The 21,461-nt window shown below is 40.6% G+C and overlaps 1 protein-coding gene across 2 annotated transcripts in view; it reads left to right on the forward strand.

Moving 5' to 3' along the window:
- PEX5L (peroxisomal biogenesis factor 5 like) overlaps nt 1-21,461 on the forward strand; it is a 190,308-nt gene that overhangs the window by 167,362 nt on the left and 1,485 nt on the right. For both annotated transcript variants that reach the window (XM_069104813.1, XM_069104814.1), the window contains 6 exons: nt 3,310-3,426; nt 5,060-5,203; nt 9,330-9,400; nt 12,080-12,277; nt 15,124-15,289; nt 16,026-16,183. In XM_069104813.1, coding sequence (XP_068960914.1) covers nt 3,310-3,426; nt 5,060-5,203; nt 9,330-9,400; nt 12,080-12,277; nt 15,124-15,289; nt 16,026-16,183 — 854 coding nt within the window. The remainder of the gene's footprint in view (nt 1-3,309; nt 3,427-5,059; nt 5,204-9,329; nt 9,401-12,079; nt 12,278-15,123; nt 15,290-16,025; nt 16,184-21,461) is intronic.

Here is a 21,461-nt window from a genome sequence, read left to right on the forward strand (position 1 = left end):
GATAGATAGATAGATAGATAGATAGATAGATAGATAGATAGATAGATGATAGATAGATAGATAGATAGATAGATAGATAGATAGATAGATAGATAGATAGATAGATAGAGATATGCTATTGATAATCATTAAATATCATTTTTGGCCTTCAATAAGATCCAAAGCCTGAACTAATCAATCAAACTACTTTACTTGGCTTTAAAATGCCCTTTCCTGTGTCTGTAACTTGAAAGGACAGATAAGGTCAACAGTGGGTATTCCTTTCATGACATGATGCTTGGGAATTCAGAATAGTGGAATTTTTCTTATCTTGGGGGCACACTTCAAAAGGGGGGGTGACCCAAACATCCTGAGATCATAAATTCCAACTGACCCTACTTTGTCAATTGTCTTGTCCATCTGTATTTACAACTAAGATACTTCTTTTTTCATGGTATGGATTAAAAAAAAACATATGGAGACCATAAATCTGAGGTAAATAAACATTCTTGCATTGTCCTAAACATATAAAAACTTTGTCAATTTTGTATCAGGAAGTCTGAACTTAGGTATGTACAAGCTTACTAGCTTTGTCTAGCTTTAAGGGAATAAACAATATGGATTGGAGCTGCTAGGTGGCACAGTGAATAGAGCACTGGCCCTGGAGTCAGGAGGACCTGAGTTCAAATACAGCCTCAGACACTTAACACTAGCCGTGTGACCTTGTGCAAGTCACTTAACCCCAACTGCCCTGCCTTCCCCTCTCCAAAATGAGAAAAATAAACAATGTGGACTTACATATCACCTAGTCTGTTTGCCTCCTTTAAACAAACTTTCAGATTAACACTATCTATTGTGCTAGGTATTAGAAATACAAGGGGGAAAAATGAACATTCCTTGCTCTCAAATAGAATTTTCTTTTCTGAGGGAGAAAGCATGTGCACACATAAATATATGCAAAACATGCAAAATGGCTACAAGGTAAGTTCTGCAGGGAAGAGAGGGCAGTAGCAGCTGGGTATATCCGGGAGGTTGTATATAGAAGGTATTTGCAGTAACAATTAGTTTAAAGTAGAAATAAATAGGAAGGTACCAGATGGTTGGCTTCACCCCACCCTCCCCCAGGCCAGTCATTCTGCCCCAGGTGGACAATTTCCTGCTACCTCTCCCAGTTGTGGCCTCCCTAGCTACAAGGCCTCGGTCAGTATCCAGGAATCTCTCCTCCCTCCCCCACAGGGCCTTGTGCCTTTACTCTCTTTCTGCATTCTCTCTTTTCCTGCATCACACTTAACTGAGTTTGTTTTTTTAAGTTGATTTTAAGGAGCTTTTCACACTGTTTGCCTTAAGGGCCAGTACCCTAGCAATAGCTCTGATTCTTCCTTCTACATGAATAGAATTGTTAGCCCTGTGGGATGTTGTATGGTTAATAGGGGACTGAGGGCAGGGCCTGCAGGTGCCCTGGAGCAAAGCATATATGTTTCCCTAGACACTTTTATAGAAATTAAATCAGATTAAAATGAATATCAAGGGCAAAGTGCCACCCAAGAATGAGATGAAGGAAAGACAGAAGAAGAAGCAAAGTACAATCCCACTGACTTTGCCTTGGTGGTGGCAGAGGTGGACAGTTTATAAGCAGCTAGAACATAGGGGAACTTCATTTCTTTTATTTTTTCTTTACTTTTTTTGGAGGGAGGAAGGCAGGACAATTGGGGTTAAGTGACTTACCCAAGGTCACACAGCTAGTAAGTATCAAGCATCTGAGTTTGGATTTGAACTCAGGTCCTCCTGATTCCAGGGCTAATGCTCTATTCACTGCACCACCTAGCTGCCCCAAACCTCCTATCTTTAAATCATTGAATTGTGAGGAACTTTGGGCCAATCTCCCAACCAATTCAGGAATCCCGTTTTTCTTTTTTTGTTTAATACCAACTAACAATTGTTTCATTCTTCACTACTGATTTTTCTCCTTTTGCTAAGTGACTTGGGACCATTCCCAAGGTATGGGATCAAGGCAATTAGATATACTAGGGAAAGCTATGGGTACAGGGTCCCTTTCTCTTTTTGGGTGTTTTTTGTTTTGCTTTTTGGTGGGGGGAAGGCAGGGTAATTGGGATTAAGTGACTTACCCAAGTGATACTACCCGAGTGACTTACCCAACACAGCTAGTAAGTGTTAAGTGTCTGAGGACAAATTTGAACTCAGGTCCTCCTGACTTCAGGGCTGGTGCTCTATTCACTGTACCACCTAGCCACCCCTACAGGGTCCCTTTCCAAAACTCCACCTGAGACCTCCCTCTACCACTGGAAGACTCCCTCAGTTCAAGGTCTTCTTTCCCACTTCATAGCCATGAAACTCCATGCCAATCATTTATCTTCATAAAGCCTTATACCCATACATGTAAAATGGAGGAGTTGGACTATGTAGTCTCTAACCTCCCTTCCAACTCGAGAATTCTCATGATCCTCTAGAACAGTAAGTGCTCAACAGCTGCTTTTCCTGCCCCCCAGAAATAAGACTCTATGAAATCCTTGACCTTTTGGTAATAGATGTCTTCTTATTAGTTAAAATGGTCTTTAGTGGTCAAACATTATAGCCATCTAGTTGGTCTTAGCATCAGAAGGACTTGGATTTGAATTCTGCCTCTGTTATCAGTATGACCAAGGACAAGTTCCTCTTTGAGATTCCATTTCTTCATCTATAAAACTGAAATAATAATAGCACCAATTTCATGGGATTATTGTAATTATCAAATGAGATGATGTATATAGAGTTCTTTGAAAAGCTTAAGGCACTATGTAAATGCTAAATATTATTATTGCTATTACCACTAATAACAACAACAATAATAGCAGCAGCAATTATGATCCACCAGGATGCTTCTCTATCTTGAGAACAATGAAAGTAACCTCAGTGTAGCATGCTTAGCTACACCGGGACTACAATTCAACTTCATTCTACAAGTTTTCAATTTTTATCTCAACAAACTTTTATAAAGCCCCTTTTCTATGCTAGGCACTGTGCTAGACATGGAGAATACACAAACAAAATGAAGAGAGTGCATGTCCTCTATTAGAGGAAAATAACATATACCTAGAAAATTTAGTATAAAATGAAGCAATTTCTAGGGGAAGGCACAGGTCAAATAGTAAGGGTAGTATGTTAACAGAATTGGACACAATCAGGGCACAATGAAAAGAGAGGATGGAGAGAGATGCAATCTCAGGAGAAATGTGTCTGACAAGGATGGGTAAAAGGAAAAACATTTGCTGGTAAATCAACAACCTATTCTAGCAACTCCTTAAATATGTTTCTCTCTTCTCTGTCTCTTAGTCAGACACAGAGTTTTGGGATAAGATGCAAGCAGAATGGGAAGAAATGGCTCGAAGAAACTGGATATCTGAGAACCAAGAAGCCCAGAATCCAGTGACGATTTCAGCTAGTGAAAAGGTAACTAATGAATTCAGGATTTGGACAGTTCCATCCATAGTTCTCATCCTTTATCGCACATCCATTCAATTCAATACAATTCAATTCAAAGCCATAAGCATATCTTAAGCACCAGGCTTTGTGCTACGTATGAAGACAAAATCAGCACAGACTTTGCTTTAAGGGAGTGTGCATTCTAGTGGGAAATGCAACATGAACATGGGTCCTTAAACACAGAGAAAATTGGAAGAGATGAGGTGGGGATCAGAAAAGTCCTCCAAAAGGAAGTCACATGTCAAGTTATCTCTAAGTTATCACCAGAGTTTGGGAGAAAAGTCTGGAGTTAAATAGGAAATCAGCATAGCAAGCTGAGCTAGAGGGAATGTTGTTGCTGTTGTGGTTAACTGTTTTTGGTGTTGTTATTATTGGTACTGTTGTTTTCCTGGAAAAGCCCACAAAAGTCTCTCCCATTCATGATAGTTGCCTCACCAGAATTCACCTCTTTTGTTTCATTTCTGTTTGACTGACCGACACTGGGGCAGCCAAAGTATGACTAGTCTGTCTTCTGGCTGATCTCTAAGTGCTGAGTGCCTTCTGAGGCTTGGTTATCAGAGAATAAAGATAACTCCACAGTCCTTTTGTCCTCATCCCCCAAGCCCCATCAGTCAGGCTTGCCCTACCTGAAAGATACTGTACTGGTGGTTCCTGGAAGGTTGTCAGTTACTTAGTAAGAGGGGTGGTTGAAAATGGGAGGCAAGTGACATAAGGACTGCATTCCTCATTTTGACCTTGTATAGGTCACAAATATGCTCCTGTCAAAGTGTTCTGTCTGTGCCTAAAAACATTAAAAGGAAAAGGCCAAATCCCCAGGGGAATCTTCAGACATTCCCTTAATAGGAACTTCCAGGAAACAAATGAATAGAGCAAACAACCAACCATACTACCCATTAATTTCCAGGTCTATAGTTAATACTTCAAAACAAAAACAAAACCTTTGGATCCACATTTCCTTAAAATGCCCACCATCTTACCCATCCTCTGGAAAAAGTGTAAGCATATTTTGATATTCCAGTGAAGTTATTATCTCTTAGGCATGAGCAATCCATCCTAAAGTGTAGATCACATGCCTTTGAAGTCTGTAATATGTTTTCATGAATCTCAGTGGTGGATCTAACCACGGTGCTGAAGTCTTCCTCTGATTTTTTTTTTTATTGGACCCCAGTGCCTCATAGAGTTCCTGACACAGAGCAGGCACTTGTGAAATGTTAGCTGATTATTTGATAAGTAGCACAATTCTTGGACTGTTCATCTGTTAACTCCTCATTCTTGCAATGTGTCTAAGTCACCTCCTTTTCTGGTCCAATTTATATATACCTGATAAAGTCTTTAATCACAATTTTTACACGCAGAATATTATTGGCACGTGTACCTGCCATACCTCTCTCCATTGCTCTTTTAACCAGATGTAGTTTTGAGTTTTCTGAAAGTGAGATGTACCATAATTCTGAGTCACACATCATCAAAGGGACAAAATAAATTCTTAAAAAATAGACTTCTTCAGGAGTAGTTTAGCATTATTGAAAGAGTCATGCAGAGAATTAAGGTCTCAGACTAGATGAATGAATAAATCATTTATTTCTTTCTTCTGTCACAGGGTTACTACTTTCACACAGAAAATCCTTTCAAAGACTGGCCTGGAGCTTTTGAAGAAGGACTGAAAAGGTTGAAGGAAGGGGACTTGCCTGTCACTATACTGTTCATGGAAGCAGCAATCCTTCAGGATCCTGGGGATGCTGAGGTATCTCCTCTCTTATTCAAGGAAAAGCTGTGGACAATGTAGTTGTTGTAGAGTGACTAGAGATCTGGTATTGGAATCAAAGAGCCCAAGGTTCAAGTCCCATCTCTGATATGTACTGGTCCATAGTGAACTTGGGCAAGTCACTTAACCTTTCAATGACCCAGGTCACTCTAAAAGACTATCAGTTGCAAAGTAGGTATTGATCTTCACAGATAGAGGAAAAGCAGAATTCCTTGTTCCAATGAAATTACAGGTCCAGATGAAGGAAGGAAGGAAGGAAGGAAGGAAGGAAGGAAGGAAGGAAGGAAGGAAGGAAGGAAGGAAGGAAAGAAGGAAGGAAGGAAGGAAGGAAGGAAGGAAGGAAGGAAGGAAGGAAGGAAGGAAGGAGAAGGGAAGTGGAAAAAGGGAAGAAGGGAGAGAAGAAGGAGCTAAGCACAAGAATACTGAAGGACAGGTGCTGCTCTCAGGGGAGTGGATTACCCCCCTTGAAGATCTTTGAGGCATTGAGCTTTTTAAGACACAAAGGCAGAATTTCTCTTAAGTCAGGGTAGAGTTGTATTAGGAAATGGAATGAGAAAATCCAAATTGCCAACCTACAGACTAGCCTCTGGTCACAGGCTATAGGATGAACTTTTATGTGGAGGATAATAGATCTAGCATTGGAAGAGACTTTGGTGATCATTGAGACAAACATCCTCATTTTACAAATGAAGAAACTGAAGCCTAATGAGAGAAATGACTTGCCCAGGGTCACACAAGTAGTAAGCAGCAGAAGTGTGGTTGGACCCTGGTCTGACTCCTGAGGAGTACCCTGCTGGGGCATCTGCAGCTTCATAGGGTTGTAGTTGTTTGTGCCTATAAGGCCTGGGGGTGGTTCTCAGTGCACTGTGATAAATGAGAGAAATACCCAGCTGCACAGAGTACTCCTACAAACACTTAGAAGGCCCTGGAAGGGGCAGATAACACTAGCACAAGAGCTGCTAAGTTCTGCTAAGTTGAAACTGCTTAAAAGGAATGAGTGATCACAAGTGAACAGCCCTAAAGCCTGGCCATTCCATGAGTAGGAAGAGAGAACCAAGAACTTCTTCCTTGTAGAAGGTAGAAATGAAAGTCTGGAATGGAGATGGAAAATGCTTTAAATCATTCTATTGACCGCATTCTTACGAAAGGGCAGCATTTCGCAGGGATCAAAGGCAATTATAAGTCTCAAAGGGCCACTTTTTGCTGAGGACCCAGTTGGTGGTACAGGGTTACACACACACACACACAAAAAGCGAAATAATGAAATTGAAAACTAAACCATCTGAGCAAAGGTGGGTCACCGTCCAAGCCAAAATCCTTATAGATAATGCTAAGTTGATAGTCCTTGAAGGCCTTAGAGCCAGAATGACTATAGGGGCTGGCATTTCTGTACCTCTCCTCAAGTTTCATAAAACCCTTTACATACATTACCTCATTCAATCCTCACAAGAACCCTGCAAGGTAGATGCTATTACTACAGGTGAGGAAACTGAGGCAAACAAGGGCGCATGCCCAAAGTCATTTAGTGATAGAGTATCTGATGTAGAATTCCAGACCAGTTCTTCCAGACCCAAGTCTAGAACTGTATTCATTAGACCATACTGTATCTCTAAGAAGCCAATGAGATTACTTAGTCCAACCCCTGCATTTTATAGATAATGAAACTGAATTTCAGAGAGATGGAAAGACCTTCCTAAGGTAAGTAGTAGGGCCAGAAGATGTCATGCCCTGTGCTCTGTCCATCAGGAATAGAATAGGGAAAAATGGAAAGAAAGCCGGGTCTGGGATAAGAAGCTTTAAGTCCAAATTCTATCTCTGCCACTTACTTTGGTGGAGTCATCTATAAATGAGGGGCTAAGGTCCCTGCTAGCTCTAAATGTCTGATCCTAAGAAAGCCAATTTTCAAGGGAGCCATGTGACATAGACATATCCCAAGCCTTGGACAATGCCCTAAAAGAAGGAAGAGGATCATACATCCTCCTTAACTTGAGAGGCCCTCCAAATGCATTTGTACCATAAAGCCAAAAGGGAAGCAGATTTACAGGCTGTTTATAAAGGAAGGACAAGGAGGAATCACAGACAGGCTAGATGGGGGACCAGAAGGGGAAAAAACTGCTCAGCAGTTTTTATTCACATGCCCATCTGGCATATACAATAAATAACCTGTGAGGGAAAGGAAGATAAAGTTGTAATTACACTTCAGTGGGAACCTAAGTGTTTTCCCCTTGGTTTTGTTGGAAGAGATGTTTATCAGTCTGTTCTTGGGCCAGAGCTGAGGGAAACTGCTGCAAAAAAAAAATCTTACTGTCCATCAAGAGAGTTTGCTATTACCTATTGATGGAGACCTTTCTGTCTTCAACAAGACTTTAGCTAAGCACATGTGTCCTTTAGGGAGGTCGTCTCCCAAATGTCTAATTTCAGGTGCTTCTCCTGTACATGTGGTGGCACCTAACTGAAGTTTTCAGAAATTCAAAGATAGCTTGAATTTCTGGGAGGCTGTACTGACCAGAATGTACTGGCTGTACTGAAGATGATATTGGGCTGCTCCTAATACACTGTATCACCCTGGGCAAGTCATTGAACATTTCTAGGCCTTGGCTTCCTCATGTGGAAGGGGGAAGATTCAGCTTAGATGACTTTTGAGTCCTAGATATTGGAACTAAAGGATCTCGCCTAGAATCCCAGTTCTGTGCCTTATCAACTCCTTGAGGAAGGAGCTGCCTTTCGGCTTGTATTTGTATTGCTGGCACTTAACACAGCATCGGGTACACAGTAAGTGTTTAATAAATGCTTATTAACTTGTTGGCTTGAGTTTCAGGGAGTGACTATGACCAAGTCATTTCCTCTCCCTGGCTTCACTTTCATTATCCAGAAAAGGAGATTTGACAATGTCTCTAAGGTCCCTTCTCACTCTAAATGATGACTCTGACAACAAGCTATATGAGCAGCAGTAAGGCAAAGTCGACCTCTGACATTTACTAGCTGTGTGAGGTCAGCAAAGTCACAACCTCCCAGTGGTCTAGGCCACACTCCTAGACTACATTTGTATGCATATACATATATACATGTGTACACATGTGTGTATACATATACATACACACATGCATATGTATATATACATACATGTGTGTGTAGGTTAAATTGCCAACAAGCATTAATGGAGGTAGTTCCATACTAGGAACTCCCTGCCCTGATAAAATAATTTATTTAGTCATGTCTGAATCTGCCTGACCCAATTTGAGGTTTTCTTGTCAAAGATACTAGAGTGATTTGCCATTTCCTTCTCCAGCTCATTTTATAGATGTAGAAACTGAGGCAAAGATTAAATGACTTGCCCAGGGTCATACAGCTAGTAAGTGTCTGAGGTCAGATTTGAACTCAGCTCTTTCTGACTCCAGGGCCAGTGCTCTATCCACTGCACCACCTAGCTGCCCTGATGAAATCCTAAGTCTCGCAAAAGAAAAATATTGGGTGTGTTTATAGGGAATGTATGAGTATGTATGTATTGCACATATATAAATATACATAATTATAACAATAGGTCTATTGCTGTATAATGGAATGCGTATCCACATCTTCCAGTGGGCATTTAAGGCTCCTCCTTCCCTTGAGTTTAGCCTCAGATGACACTAACCAAAGAAGGGATCTGTAAATCCCTTCCAAGCACAGAACCCAGTAGTGTTTGAATAGAGGCTGGGGTGGCACTCAGACAGTGTGGTACAGAAGCTTTTGCCTGAGCAGAACCTCCTCCACCCTAGCTCTGAAGTCAAAGGTCCTGGGTGCAAATCTTGCCCCAGATTCTTCCTGCCTCTGTGTCTTTGGGGAAGTCACTTAATAGTCCCAAGTTTCCATTCTTTATCTCCAAACTACTTGATTGCTGAGACCCCCAGGATCCTGTGTCATGGGGGGGGGGGCATCCCTGCAGTGGGTTAAAGGTCAGACTGGCTGACTTTCTGGGTCCCTGCCAATTCCAACATTCCCTGAATCTCAGTCATTTAAAGAGATGGATGTGATCTCTCTCCCTTCTTGCTGGAAAACCCTCACTGGAGGGCTGGTTTTCCTCTGGGTCCCCACTCCACATTGACATCAATTTTTGTTTTCACAGGCCTGGCAGTTTCTGGGTGTAACCCAGGCAGAGAACGAAAATGAGCAAGCTGCTATCGTGGCCCTCCAGAGGTATATGGAGCTAAGTGTAAACCCAGGGATGCCGCAGGCTCTTGCTATGGATTCCTCCTGTTTCTCTCAGATTTGTTTCAAGCGTTCCTTAATTATATTTTTTTTAGTAGAGAGTAGAAATGCCACTTAGACCCAACACCCAAAGGCTAGGTCAAAAATAATGTTTTGTTTCCTCTCTCAGTAGAAAATAGCAATATTTCTATACCCTACAAAATGATCCAAAGACCTTTCCCCAGAAACCAAGTCAATGTGATGACAGCCTAAGGGGCCCCATAGAGAAAATATGACCTTGTCTCCCAGCTAACATCTTCTAGAGTTTCTAAGAAGAAAACTGGTTCCAGAGTCTAGGAACCTAGATGCAAATCCTACCCACTGTTGATCACTGTCTGTGTGACCTTGGATGAGTTACTTAACCTCCTTAGGCCTCCATTTCCTCATTTGTAAAAAGAGAGCCTCAGATCAGATGACCTCTGAGGTACCTTCTAGCTGTAGACCTATGATACTGTGTAATCATGTGTGTTTCCAGGCCTGTGATTTCATGGGTAGAGAGAACATCTGGTATGGATATTCTCTAGATTGGTGCAGGTCAGAAATTTGTCTATAACTTCATAACCTAGTATCAGAGATTCAGAGCTGGAAGGGACTTTACAGGCCATCTGGTATAACCCTTTCATTTTACAGATTAGAATACTGAGGTCCAGATCAGTTAAGTGATTTCCCCCAGGGTCATCAGTATGCATCAGAGATAGGATATGAACCCAGGTCCCTGTGATTCTGAGGCCAATGTTCCATTCATTCATTATTCTATACTGTCTTTCATATAGACACACATAGATACATTGTAAGGGGTGGTGGAAATTATATTATGTATGCACATGTGTATTTGCTCATAACTATATTTATCCCCTCCTGAATGCTAGCCCCTTTTGGTCCTTTCTGATCTGATTTTTAGGAACTTAGAAGTATAATTATCTCATCTATAAATACAGTATTTATGGTAAGACAGCAAATTTGCCTTATGCTATTTACAACCTACTTCCTAATTCGCTTATCTTTCATTATAAACCCCCAGACTGAATCCCCTAATTAGGTTATCTGCGCATTCGATTAGGTTAGTTATCTACACAGCCAAAGCAATGTATCCCCAAATCCGCTAATGATTTAGCTTAATATGATCTGCCCGCCCAGTGCCTAACACATGAACATCTTCCACCCTAGGAACCAATAAATGTTTGTTGCTGTTGATGCTGATAATATCCAGAAACAAAGAACTTGTCCAGAAACAAAATTCTTACTTTTGCACCAGGTGCCGATGTGTAGCCATGGATTATTTGGTCATAGCACCGAGGCTGAAGTAAATGGCACACGGTGATGATTTAGATGCCTTCAAGCTCCTGGGTGGTCAGGATCGTCCTAGAGAGTCATCAGACATAGTGCTTCATGTATTGGTGGTTGTATTGTAGATAGACTCAATAGCAAAATGGACAGAGACCTGGCCTTGGAGTCAGGAAAACCAGCTTCAGGTCCCTCTTCTGCTACCCTCTCCTTACTCCCAGGTGACTCTTTGAAGCTGTGGAAGTTGCCAGTCATGTTCTGACCTTCACTGGAAGAGGAGCTTCCTTGCCAGGAACTCCATAAACTAATAAAATTATAATTTTGGTTAAAGATGAAAGACAACAGGAACATCAGTGATGACATTCCTGCCAACTTTAACTCAGTCATCTAGCATCGTGGGAATTTCTCAGCCTCCCTTGCAGAAACTGTTCAGGAATAGATACAAGCTTATATCTCTATTTGGTCAAATGTAAGTTTAGATTCTATGTGACCAATTTAAATGGCCACATTTCTTTCCTCAGAGAGAAACTAAGGTATGACAGTGGGGGATAGGCCATGTTCCAGCCCAACTCACTCCCAATTTTAGCATGAGGTTAGCTGTGTGACCCTGGTCAAGTCACTTAACCCTGATCATACACACACAAAAAAAAGATTAGTTGAGGAAAACCACCCTGGAATTTAGAAGGTTGTGGTTAAGAATACTTAAAAAAAAAACCTAAATAAAGTCCTAATTTCCATATAGGTAAATACTATATCTGGTTTGTAGGATGATGTGATCATCATTATCATTACCATAGCTAGTGAGCATTTCTATGTCACTTTAAGGTGTGCAAAGCACATTACATGTATTATCACATTTGATTGTATGAGAGAAGTGCTATAATTTACCCATTTTATAGATGAGGAAACTGAAGAGGAAGGAAATAAGTGACTTGTCCTGGGCGATACAGGGAGTAAGTGATTGAGGTAGGTTTCAAACTCAGGCTTTGCTGACTCCAAGTGCAGTGCTCTAGGAATTCTGCTTACTCATCTCTAGAGCTAGAAGGAACTTCGGAGGCTGTCAAGTCCAATTTTCTCTCCCCATTCTACCAATAAGGAAACAGATGCTCAGGATGGGGGTGGGGAGGGAATAAGAAGGGAAGTAGGTATCAAGTGACTCATCCAAGGCGACACCGACAGTAAACATCAGGTCCTGCCATTTCCCCCACTCATCGTTCCTCCAGAGTCTTGTCAAACTCAGCAGTGCAGTTCACATTGCTTAACAAAGCCATCACATTATCAGAATTGCTAGACTCCATCTGGCAAGGTGAATTCTAAAATAGCTTTTTTTTTGCCTTCTGTCAGGTGCTTGGAATTACAGCCCAACAACCTGAAGGCTCTAATGGCCTTGGCCGTGAGTTACACCAACACTGGTCATCAACAAGATGCTTGCAGCGCTCTGAAGAATTGGATTAAGCAAAATCCTAAATATAAATACTTAGTGAAGAACAAAAAGGCGTCTCCAGGCCCAACCCGAAGGATGTCTAAGTCACCAGTTGAAAGGTATCCTATTCAGTGCTTTACTTAATTACTAAGTACCTATATTCACCTTAGGGTTCAATCAGTCAATCAACAAACATCTATTAATTACCTACTCCACGACAGGCACTATGCTAAGCACTAAGGATACAAAGACCAAACCAAAACAGTCCTTGCCCTCCAGGAGCTTACATTCTATCAGTAAGACAGTATCTCCATGCCCAGGCACATACAAAATTGTTACAAGGCAACAGAAAAGGGGCAGTAGGAGCTAAAGGAAAGGGGAGATTCAGAAAGGCTTCATGTAGAAGGTGGCATGTGAGCTGAGCTAAGGTTTCCCGGTTTACCATTCCAGAATGGGTTTTAGTAAAGTATCCTTCCAGAAAAGCATCTTCTAAGTTAAAAAGCAAATGGTAAGATATCATTGGATTGGAACTCAACCTTTCTAAACATGATCCCAGCTCAGGAATCTTCAGTGGCTCCCTATTGCCGCCTTAAGGACATACAAAGTCCTCCGCTTGCCATTTGAGGCTACAAACAATCTGCTTCCAGCCTCCCTTGCCGGACGTTTCATATTATTTTCCCTTCATGCCCTTTATGTTTCAACCAAACTGATCTGGTCTACAGTCCAGCTCCTGCCCCTGTGTCTTTGCATAGGCTGTGCCCCATCCCTGGCAAGTATTTCTGCTTCCATCTCTCAGGATCTTTAATTTCCTATTTCCACTCAGGTGCCACCTCCAATGGAAAGCCTTTACTGACTCTCATGGTTGTTAGTGATCATTCTCTCCTCAGATCATCTTGCATTTACTTCCGGATGATAGGCTATGATAAACCACAGCTGCAGAGCAGGAAGGGGCCTTAAAGGCTTTCTCTAGTACAATCCTCTTATTTTACATATAAGGAACCTGAAGAGTAGACAGGTAAATGTCTTATCCAAGGTCACACAGGTAGTAACAGAGGCAAGATCTGGAACCTGGTTCTTCTCTCTCCAAATCCAGGACTTCGCTTAGCTGTGTACATATTGTTTCCCCATTAAAATGTAAGCTCCTCAAGGGCAAGAACTTTCATTATTGTCACTGTACCCCCACTATAGCCTCTATCACAGTGCCTAACACACAGCAGACACTTAAATATTAACTGGGTAAAATTTCATTGAATCAAAGTTTTCAAAACATGGTTCACACTGAACGATCTCAAGGGACATTTGCTTGTTTACTATATTTTAAACTGAAGCCTTTGACCTTTTAGTTTGTCTAAAGCAAAATATAATTGATATCAACACTTCAGCTATTATGTGAACTACGAGTTAAATTGTGACAAAACCAGAAATGACCTCCCTGAGGAACCTCAGCCTTTTGAGAGATAAATCATTCACAAAACCCAAAATGACATGCTACTGGGAGAACGGGGAAGCGTGGTGCTGAAATCCTCCACATTCCTCCCTGTGGTTTTAAGTAGAGTCCTTGTAAAGATCTCACCTTTGGAGCAATACCTAAGGAAAGCAAAATATCTGAATGTGAAGTATAAAATATGAAAATGAGCACGTATTTTGTAATATTTGAGGGTGTCAATAGTGAGAGTTTCACGTCATACTTTAAAAAAAGAAAAAAGATCGCTGAGTCTAAAATCTAAAAAAAAAAAAATCTTTACTTGAGGGCCATCCTGTGTACAGATGAAAATTCCCCCCATACATTTTCATTTACTCCTCCAGAGTGACCTTTTCCCCCACTGTAATCTAGCCTGGGCAGATGCTGAAGTATTGCCCAGCAGTCTAAGTGGGTTTGCGGTTTGAAGAAATTGATCCACAAATGTGAATGAAAGCCCTAGACCCCATTTTCTTTAACACAAATTGAATTCCAACTTAACCGACTAAATTCGGCATACCATCCGCTCATTTTCTTGGAGGGAAATCTACTTCTTTTTTTATCTTATCCCCAGAAGGTCAAATTCTGAGATCATATAGAAGTGGTCTCTTTGAGTACAATCTAGAGTCTTTCAAAGAAAACTTAGCAGTACAAGCTACTTTCTGAATTCCACTTGTTAAGGGGCTTTAGATATTTAATGAAGAAGCCAATTTTCCTGCTGTTTCCAAGTAACATTGGGATAAATCCCCAAGCTTCTGATTTTTTAAATGTCATTCTTATTTTATTTTATCAATTGGAAGGAAGATGAGCTGGTTATCGATAGTGAAGTGTTGTTATGGACAGTGGAGTGCTCTGCTGGTACTTTTGTGAGATGAGGAGAAAATGAGAATAAGGGAGCAATAGTCTTAGTTGACCCTGCTTTGGTCAGACTGCAACTGTAGTATCTTATTGCTGTTCTGGACATCAGATTGAAAGAAGGGCATTGATACACTGGAAAGAGTTTGATGGAGGGCAACCAAGATGGTAAAGTCCCCTGAGCCCATGACATATGAGGATCAGTTGAATGAAATGAGTATATTTAGATTTAGTCTGACATTAATGACTGTCATCAAGTATTTGAAGGATTTTTTTGTGGGTAATTACATTTCTGCTTGGCCCTAGAGGGCAGAACCAGTAAGCAATGGGTGAGAGGTACAAAGAGCTAAATTTAGGCTCAATGGCAAAAAAAAAAAAACATCCTAATGAGTAGAGCTGTCCAAAAGGAGACTGAAATGTTCAATTCTTACATTTTGAGGCTTATCACCATCTTCCTAATGGAACTGTGCAGTTGTGTGGGTCTGATGTAGGCAGAGGACTTCTCATTGTGACTGATAATAGCCTGACATTTACATACTGGTCTAAAGTTTGTCAAGCACTTTACAAACATTATCTCATTGGCTGGGGACAGTGTGGGATAAGGAAGCACATTCTGAAGGTGACTGTGATTTGTGTTTGACTCCCCTCCAGTTCAGTTCTGGAAGGAGTTAAGGAGCTATACCTGGAGGCTGCCCACCAGAACGGAGAGATGATCGACCCTGACCTGCAGACCGGCCTGGGGGTGCTATTCCATCTGAGTGGAGAATTCAGTAGAGCAATAGATGCATTTAACGCTGCCTTAACAGTTCGGCCAGAGGCAAGTGCAATAATGGTTTCCTATTCATTCATTGGATCTCCAGCTTCCCCTTCTGCTCACCCCACCCCTGAGGCAGAGACTGTTTCACTTATTTTTTCACTGTTTCACTGAAACATCACTGGAGATGTTTCAGTGACTGGCACATAGTAGGTACTAAAAAATGCTGGTTGCTTGATTTGTATCCCAGTTTCTGGCATATAATAGGTGCTTAATAAATGCTAGTTGATAGATTTGGAATGCATAGTAGGTGCTTAATAAATGGTAGTTGATGGATTTAAAGCTCTAGTTCCTAGCACATAGTAGGTACTTAAGAAGAATTTTAATAATAAAATCGCATTACAATAATCAAAGTTTGTCAGGGCATACTCCTTCCACATACATACTTAATGGTTGAAGATGGTTAATATTAATGAAATATTACTTTGGCAGTTAATACTTTAATTCCTAAAAAAGAGAGGGAAAAATGAATATTTTAATGCTTAAAATAGAAATGTTATTTGAAAGAAGTTCCCAATGAAAGCAGATTTATGCATGTCAAATTATGGACACCGGCTGATGAATGGAAGCAGGATCACAAAGTTTTCCTTAATTCCATTGTGTCACATCATTATAGTCTGTGACAACTAGTCCTAGATAAATGTTTATGAATCTTCATTATTCCAAGGGGGAAAAAAGAATGGTTTCCTCTGTCATTCTGACTTACACCAAAATTAGAAACATCTCACTTCATTGTTAGGATTATTCATTATGGAACCGCCTTGGTGCCACATTGGCCAATGGAGACCGAAGTGAGGAAGCTGTTGAAGCCTATACCCGAGCTCTGGAAATCCAGCCTGGCTTTATCCGGTCCAGATACAACTTGGGAATTAGCTGCATCAACCTGGGAGCTTACAGGTAACTCATGAAAACAAACAGTGTTGAAAGCTGAATCTGTGCTCATCCTACCTACCAATGGGGCAAACCAATTCCCAGCGTTGCTGTTGTGTCTGTCCATTTTGGAACAGGACCACGGCATCAGGGAAATTATGACACGACTTGCAGTTGACTTTGATGTGAGTAAGGGAGAGCTGTGTAAGATCACCAGCCTCAGTTTCTCCTCCAGAGCCATCTGGGTCCAGTAGCCAGATATTCATCAGGATGACTGGATATGGCCCAGGATGCAATGGGAGACCCTGGTCCTTTTAGGCTAAGGCCTTTCCAGGTCCTCACTTAGAGTGAGGTTAACACCCATTCAATGAACAGGCCTCTTTAAGAAATGAGTCAAGGGATGGCCGCTTTATTTAGAAAAAAGAAAAAAAAATCAAGGTGAGAGGGGGAAACCCTCAGGCTTGCTGTTCCAAAAAAAAACAGATACCATTGACATTCACTCTAAGCCAGGAGGGCCCAAAATATGACCATTAAGTAGAGCTTGGGCAGAGACCTATTATGGTCCAATCTATGAGCTTCAGAGTGAACTGGGTCTTCCTTCCTTCCTTCCTTTCTTTCTTTCTTTTTTCTTTCTTTCTTTCTTCCTTCCTTTCTTTCTTCCTTCCTTCCTTCCTTTCTTTTTCCTTCTTTCTTTCTTTCTTTTTTCTTTCTTTCTTCCTTCCTTTCTTTTTCCTTCTTTCTTTCCTTCCTCCTTTCTTTCCTTCTTTCTTTCTCTCTTTCTTTCTTCCTTCCTTTCTTTTTCCTTCTTTCTTTTTTCTTTCTTCCTTCCTTTCTTTTTCTTTGATTCCTTCCTCCTTTCTTTCCTCCTTTCTTCCTTTCTTTCTCTCTTCCTTTTTTCCTTTCTTTCTTTCTTCCTTTCTTTCTCCTTAAACTCTCAGTGTAGTTACATAGAGGATACCCAAAATTATCATCTATATAATATAAGACTATACGGTATCTACTTAGAAGCTGAAAACTTCTAACTTTATAGATTTTAGGATTGATTCCCCCACACACACTCCCTGCCCCACAACCCCTGATGGAAAATATGGTTCAGGATTACAACATGGAAGGGACTAGAGGCTTATAGACTATTCAGAAGCAGAATCCCTGTATATCATTAATACTTTCTTAAAGAAGAGAGTAGGGAGGCACTGTACATGAATAGGACTGAACAACATCTTAAAATGTGGGTATTGTTTCAGACTCATCTATTTGCATTCAGACAAACTATTGATTGTTAGAGCAAAGGTCATGATACACAACCAGGTAGATGAATGAAGAAGAATGCAAAGCATATGACTGTATCAGTTCTAGCTCAACCCACTTAAACAAAATGTTGTCTTTAAAAATAAGTAATGGACCAAAGCTAGGACCTTGTTTTAATGATCATGATTTCTTTTTTTTTTTTTTGGTCTTTATTAATTTGTTTACTTTTAGTTTACAAGATTCATTATCACAATTCTTTGAGTTTCAAATTTTCTCTCCCTCCCTCCCCCCGCCCATGGCACCATACAATCAAGTATAGTATCTGCAAATACTTTCACATTAGGCATTAGTCAGGTTATAAAGAAGATTGTAACAGATGGAATGAAGAATGGGAAAGAGGAAACAAAACCAAACAAGAAAACGAAAAAGGGCAGGTAGTTTGCTTCAATCTGAGTTCAATCTCAGTTCTTTCTCTGTAAACATCTCTCTCCATCATGAGTCTTTTGGGTTTGACTTATGTCTCTGGATTGCTGAGAAGAGTCCAGTTTATCAAAGTTGGTCATCACACATACATTGTGTCTGTAATTGTGTACAAATTCCTCCTGGCTCTACTCTTCTCACTCAGAACTCACTATTTGACAAAAACTGCTGAGAAAACTGGAATATAGTATGGTAGAAACTGGGCATAGACCATTATCTAACACCATATACCAAAATAAAATCTAAATGGATGCATGATCTAGGTATAAAGCCTGATACTCTAAGCAATCTGGGAAAGCAAGGAATAGTTTACCTGTCAGATTTGTGGAGAGGGGAAGACTTTATGACAAAACAAGAATTAGAGAGCATTATAAAATGCAATATGGATAATTTTGATTGCATTAAATTGAAAAGCTTCTGTACAAACAAAGCAAATTTAACCAGGAATTAAGAGGGAAGTGGAAAATTGGGAAAGGATTTTTACAACCTATGTCACTGATAAAGGACTCATTTCTAAAATATACAGAGAATTGAGTCAGATCTATAAGAATACAAGTCATTCCCCAATTGATGAATGGTCAAAGGATATGAAAAGGCAGTTTACAGAGGAAGAAATTAAAGATATTTATACGCATATGAAAAAATACTCTAAATCACTATTAATTAGAGAAATGCAAATCAAAACAACTCTGAGGTACCACATCTCAACAGTCAGATTGGCTAAGATGACAAAACAGGAAAATGACAAATGCTGGAGAGGATATGGACAAATTGGAACACTAATTCATTGCTGGTGGAGTTGTGAACTGATCCAACCATTCTTGGAAAGCAATCTGGAATTATGCCCAAAGGGCTATAAATAATTTCATACCCTTTGACCCAGAAATACCACTTCTAGGGTTGTATCCCAAAGAGATCATAGAAGTGGGAAAAAAGACCCATATGTACAAAAATATTTATAGCAGCTCTTTTTGTGGTAGCAAAGAATTGGAAATTAAGGGGGTACCCATCAATTGGGTAATAGCTGAACAAGTTGTGGTATATGCATGTTATGGTATAGTATCATTGCTTACTCTTATAAAATTGTTATTTCTAAAAGCTCTTTGTGCTTTTTGTCCAGATTATTTTCTAGTATCATAATGATAGACCTCTCCCTACTTCCCTGGAGACATTATTCCATAAATTATTAGTGTCATAGAGGAGTTTTTAGTCACTTTTCAGTCATGTCTAATTTTTCATAACCGAATGTGGGGTTTCCTCAGCAAAGATGGAATGATTTGCCATTTCCTTTTCCAATTCATTTTTCATATAAGGAAACTGAGGCAAACAGGGTTAAGTGACTTGCCCAGGGTCACATAACTAGTAAGTGTCTGAGGTCAGATTTTAACTCAGGAAAATGAGTCTTCTTGCCTCCATACCCAACACTCTATCCATTGTGCCTCCTAGCTGCCCTGGAGAAGAAGTAGGATGGGGGGATGAAGGAAATATATCTGGGAAATAGAGTTTTTCAGAGTGTTGTGTTCTCTAAGGGGAAAAATTCTCCCCACAATTTTAGTTAAGCAGATGTCCCCAAAGAATGTGTACAGCACATAAGATCATAGAGCTATAATTAGTAGGGATCTCAGATACCATCTAGTCCAACTCATTTTACGCATGAGGAAACAGGAAGTTCAAGGAGGTTGTTACTTGACCAAAGTTATACAGGCATTAAAAGTTGGAGGTAGGATTTGAACTCAGATCCTCTGACTTTAGAGTCATCATCCCACACTATGTGAGATTGTCTCTACTCTTTAAAATACAAGAGCTCCCAAAGTGTGAATCATTGTCAAAAGAAAGAAATACTCCATGCTGGGGACATATGGGAAGCTAAGGAGATCACCACTTACCAAATGTACATTGAACTGAAGTTGGATTTTCCAAAGGACTGATAAGCATCTCGACAAGTATTTTTTTATGGTAATTGTTCTGTGTGTCCATAAAGTATATGGCTTTACAAATCTTGTTGCTTCTCATTCCTGTCCAAAAGTAGACCACACCCTACTTCTACATCACCTACAATGACAGACAGGGAGTGGATTGGCCTAGGACCTTAGACATGCATAGATGTGGCAAACTATTCTAGCACTCCTTAATTCAAGCATTAGTGTTAGCCCTTCCTATGCAGGCACAGCAGCCCATATCCTAGGATGTTAGAATATAACTCTTGAAGTGATACAGGCCTTGATGAGGCACTGGACCACTTTTTCCACCTTGTAGAGAGTACAAGAGTGAAACTCTACTCAACCCCAAGACCTTTGGCTGTACCTCTAAAGCCTTGAACTCAGCCTCATCCCAGCAATCAATCAACATGCATTTATTGTGCTTAGAGCCAACCCCTTCTTCATCTTGGATAGGTAAAAGTCAAAGAAGAAGCCTTAGAGTGGGCTGCCTTTGGACAGGGATGAGAAGCAGGTAAAAAAATGGGGATAAGGGATAAAGGGATAAAGAGACAAAAAGAGAATGACCCTGTTCTTGAGGAGCTTGCATCCTACTAGATGAGTCAACACATCTCTGTACAGGTGAGGAGGGGACACTGGCAGCAGGAAGGTTGGGGAGCCAGGGAAGACTTCATGTAGAAGGTGGTACTTGAACTGAATTTTGAAGAAAAGTAGAGAGTCTAAGAGTCAGAGGTGAGAAGGAAGTGCATTCCAGCCATAGAGGATGATCAGTGCAAAGGCATGGAGGTTGGAGATAGAGTTTTGTGTTTAACAAACAGCTAGGAGGCCATTTTGACTGGACTTTAGAGTATGTAGTATCACATCATGAGGCTGGAAAGGGATGTTGGAGCCAGGTTGTGAAGGGCTTAAAATGCCCATGATGCATCATGGATTAGTTGGTCTCTACATCCCTCCTTCCCCACCAGTTCTTCTCTTTCTTTGAATCTGAGTGAAATCCTAGAATCTTTGACTCACAGTAGTAAGAAAGAGAAGAATCATTTTGTGAAGGAAAGGGCCCTCATTCTGCCTGCCCCAGCTCACTGCTAATTCCCCCATGCATCCTCAGACATGTCCCTCCTGTTCTCTTGGCCTGATCTAAAAGAAGAAATTGCTTCTAGTTTGGATGACTTTGGCCAAGCACCTCTCCTCTCTAGGTCTCTTCTGTAAAATGAGGCAGTTAGACTCAATGATGTGGGGATTGTGGTATTTGGAGTTAGACCTTAGAAAACATATAAATTCCTGATGCTGTGCATCATAGACTCAGAAAGCCAACCTCATATTCATAACCATCTCTGGGAATATTAGTGGCATTAAATATTAAAATTCAATTTTATAAACATTTGTTGGCGACCTAATTAGTATAAGGCTCCTGCCCTCTAGCTTAGTGGGATCATAGCTTTAGAGCAAGGGGGGATTTTAAGGGTCTTCACAACCTTCACATTTTACAAGTGAGGAAAGTGAGGCACAGAGAAGTTAAGTTAATTGCTCAAGGCCCCTCAGCTAATAAGCACCTGAAGTAAGATTTGAACTCAGGTCTTCCTGACACCAGTTCTAGTACTCTATCCACTATCCCACACTGCCATCTCCATAAGCATGGAGCA

Source organism: Petaurus breviceps, unplaced genomic scaffold, assembly GCF_028583685.1.
Source record: "Petaurus breviceps papuanus isolate PSGF00001 unplaced genomic scaffold, PetGlider_PUasm1.0 688, whole genome shotgun sequence".
In the NCBI taxonomy this organism is placed as follows: domain Eukaryota; kingdom Metazoa; phylum Chordata; class Mammalia; order Diprotodontia; family Petauridae; genus Petaurus; species Petaurus breviceps.